At 44.7% G+C, this 3,556-nt stretch overlaps 1 protein-coding gene across 1 annotated transcript; it reads left to right on the top strand.

Moving 5' to 3' along the window:
* Positions 1-359: 359 nt before the first annotated feature.
* On the top strand, positions 360-2,159 carry LOC120980035 (protein kinase C delta type-like). Its single transcript, XM_040408902.1, has 7 exons — positions 360-423; positions 622-710; positions 863-1,033; positions 1,163-1,254; positions 1,380-1,581; positions 1,704-1,895; positions 2,019-2,159. Exons 1-7 carry the CDS (start codon positions 360-362, stop codon positions 2,157-2,159), a joined length of 951 nt encoding a protein of 316 aa, XP_040264836.1.
* Positions 2,160-3,556: the final 1,397 nt, after the last annotated feature.

The raw sequence follows: 3,556 nt of genomic DNA, 5'->3' as shown, positions 1-3,556 counted from the left end.
ATCGTTTGACTGGTGAAGGCGACGTTTGCTAGTGCTTGGCAAATTTTTTTTTTTTTTCAAATATAAGATCAGAAAAGAAGGCCTGTTAGCCAAGCCATTCCAAGTGTCACCCCGGAACGTGCTGAAGGCAGACAGGACCTTCCTCAGCCCAGCATAACATCTAGGGGCTGAATATGGAGACTTCCAGGAATCTTCCAAAGAAAAGGAAGTGGAAGAGAAAGAGGAGAGTTCAGCCTCCAAATAAGAGGAGGAGAATAGTAACACCTGATGGCGGCAAAGAAAAAATTATCAAGGCTTCAAAAAGACCTGGAAGCCCTATACAAGAGAGTATCCAGAGAAAGAGGAAGAGGGGAGAAGAGATGGGGGGAAAAGCTGATGACAGACCCAGCACGTCCTACAATACTGACGTGGAACAGCTGTCAGGTGAGTGCAGATCTAAGTTTCCTAGAGCCAATTCCCCTTAATGTACGAATTCATGGGATTCTCATCTTTTGGAGAACCCTATTTATGACCAAGATTGTGAATTCCTTTCTTTGCTACCCCCTAATGTAGTTACATTGTATTGTAATGGCAAAAATATAGAAATATTAAATCTTACGGTATCTCTCCTGTCTCCATCAGGGACAATCCCAGCAGACACCCCCATCCTTGTGACTGGACTGGAAAGCTTCACCTTCCATAAAATCCTTGGAGAGGGTGGTTATGGTAAAGTGAGTATTAGGAATTCTTGGGATTTCTTCCTCATGTGTGTCATGTGTGTCGCAGTAATATCACTCTAGGGAAGTCAACGCTTCATGTCTTCTCATCAGGTCACATGGCAGGACAGGCCTTTCTTCCAGTTCTAATGCTCTGTCTCCTACAGGTCATGCTGGCCACACATCCCGCCTGCCAACAACAACTGGCAGTGAAGCTGGTGAAGAAGATGGTCCTGCTTCAGGACTTTAAAGACAATGTCCTGATTGAGCGACAGGTCCTGGAGGTGACTGGGAAGAGTCCATTGTTTGCCCATGCTTATGCCACCTTCCAGACCAAGGTAAGAGTCTGATCCATTATCGAGGCTTGATCAGTGGGTTAGCTCTACCCGACCCCAACTGAGGAGGCTGCAGGACCTTTACTATAATATTTTAGAAACCTGGATCATATTTTCTGTCTTTTATCATAGGACTATGCCTTCTTCATCATGGAGTTTCTTAGCGGAGGAGACCTAAGTGGTCTCATGAGAGCCAACGCCCCATTCACCGTTCCAGTCACTAGGTAAGACAGAACATGGATATATTAGATAAAGCTGACGATTGCTGTCAGGAACATGCAGCTTTGTGTCATTATTAGTCTGGTAGTTTAATGGGTTAAATGTTAATATTTTTTCTTTTTGCCATCAGATTTATGGCAGCTGAGATCATCTGTGGGCTGCAGTTTCTCCACACCAGAGGCATCATACACAGGGACATAAAACCAGCCAATATCTTAATGGACAGCGCCGGTCACTTGAAGATCGCCGATTTTGGTCTTGCCGTGATGAACATCTTTGGGGATAAGAAGATCTCAGAATATGCCGGAACTCTTAAATACATGGCTCCTGAGGTGAGGAATTATCGACTGCACATGCTACTGAGCTGTTTCTTTCTACAGGGCTGGACAGGTCCATGACTTCTGCTGGCCTGGACGATGTTCTAACTCTTATTGTCTGCTGGATGTTTTCACAGATTCTTCTACGGAAGCCCTACAACACGGCAGTGGACTGGTTCTCAGCTGCTGTGATGATATATGAGATGGCTACTGGCAAATATCCATTCTATGCCGGTATACTTCCTGGAACTATCGAAAAGTCACTGATCAATGATGTTCCCACCTACCCAAAAGGACTCAATCCCCAAGCCAGAGACCTTATAGTGGGGGTGAGTGGAAAGACACATAGCAGTAATACAGCGGCTAAATATTATGTAAATGAGGACATTGAAAATCAGGGATAGCATTGCAACGTGTGATGGAATGAACGTCTTTATTCTACATTTTTCCAGCTCTTGAACAAGTCACCAGAGAGTCGCCAGGTAGTTGTAGATAACATCAGGAAACATCCGTTTTTCATGGAAATCAACTGGACAGATATAGAGGGAGCAGGAGCTCGTCCACCATTCCAACTAGGACCAGTAAGTAAATGATCCAGAGAAGATGTGGCTAGTAGTACAGTTCCATTGTGTTCCTTCTTTATCAACACCGCTTTTGGTATCTTCTCTCCATAGCCACCAGTGATGACATTGACAAAAATCGATGGCATCCTGTCCTCCACCGAAGCCAATAAGTCACCAATGGCTGAAAGAGATCAACAACTGTTCTGTGGATTCACATTTGCCAATGAGAACTGGCAGGTCGTAAAGCCAATTAAAGAACCTTTCATACGACCACGCAGGTGAGTCATTGTAGCTGAGAGGGGAATACAGATGGGGATTATTGGAGATTTCCTGTGTGGATTCCATTCACTGGCTTATAGTCTGCTCATGGGTGGACAGAGCAAACTTGAAGGTGGTTACCATTCTGCAAGGCTATTTCATTTCATTTCCAACCTGTTTTAATTTTTTCTTGGTAGAACGTTTGGCAGATTTGTGAGAGAGACCATCCGCAGGATCTGGAGGAAGATGAAAAACTGGAAGTAAAGAGCTCCACTCTGTATACAGATGTCCCCAGTAGATCAGTGGCTGAAAAACATCATGTTCCAGCAGAGCCTCTTGCTGACATCATAAACAGCAGAAAAACCAACCAACACTTGCTGTCCTTGTATGAGCCTCAGATTCCAAACTCTGACCTCTATCTGCTCTCCTGACTACTCATCGGTACTGTGCCACACCAGTCCTTGTTCCTCAGCTTCATTTCCAGCTGCCACTAGAAGTAACCTGAGGGCTGTGACCTGCAGTCTAGCATGCAGCCAAGAAGCTTTGGAGTCAATGAAGATTCTTCCAAGAGTCAATGACTTGACCGCCAGCGCTTCTTGTCGACAAGTTGCCTCTTGTGCCCAAGGGAAGGGTGGTCCTTAGGCCATGGTTCCCTAGAGGTTTCCTCCACAGGGGGTTTTTCCTTTCCTGCGTGCCAATGGATCATAACATCGACAAGAAAATGGCGACTTGTTAGACTTTGCCCTCAGTGGAGATCACACCATCCACTAGTGGTACAGAGGGACAGAAAAGGACATCTACCACCAATAAACAGTACCATTCACCATCATGTGGTTGTAGATTATTTATGTTTTATCCAACAAGTCCCACATGCATATTAGGGCAAGAGCCATCTATGTACTATGGATTGCTATTTATCCTGTAGTTGGGGGAAATCTGAAGGCACTTTCATTGGATGTTGTCTTTTTTAGGTAGTACTCCCCAGTTGCATGCGTTGAACTGTATTCTGTTACTGATGTTCAGTGTAGAAGCTACATGGAAAAAATCTGCTACAAATCTGTCTTGTTTGCCAAGAGTCTAAAACATCTGTAAGGCCCAGACTCCCTGCCCACATATTCAAGCCATTTCTTGATATCCATGTCAAGACATGGCATGATGAACTGTGTACC

The sequence above is a fragment of the Bufo bufo genome, chromosome 10 (assembly GCF_905171765.1).
Source record: "Bufo bufo chromosome 10, aBufBuf1.1, whole genome shotgun sequence".
Lineage (NCBI taxonomy): Eukaryota > Metazoa > Chordata > Amphibia > Anura > Bufonidae > Bufo > Bufo bufo.
Note: the sequence above shows the minus strand (reverse complement) of the source record. Positions and strands in the feature narration are given on the sequence as shown.

Excerpts from the sequence above, each read along its gene's own strand:
- LOC120980035 (XM_040408902.1), top strand. The coding sequence starts at position 360 with ATGGGGGGAAAAGCTGATGACAGACCCAGCACGTCCTACAATACTGAC. Across the intron at positions 711-862 it reads GAGAGGGTGGTTATGGTAAA|GTCATGCTGGCCACACATCC; the intron begins GTGAGTATTAGG and ends TGTCTCCTACAG. Across the intron at positions 1,255-1,379 it reads TTCACCGTTCCAGTCACTAG|ATTTATGGCAGCTGAGATCA; the intron begins GTAAGACAGAAC and ends TTTTGCCATCAG.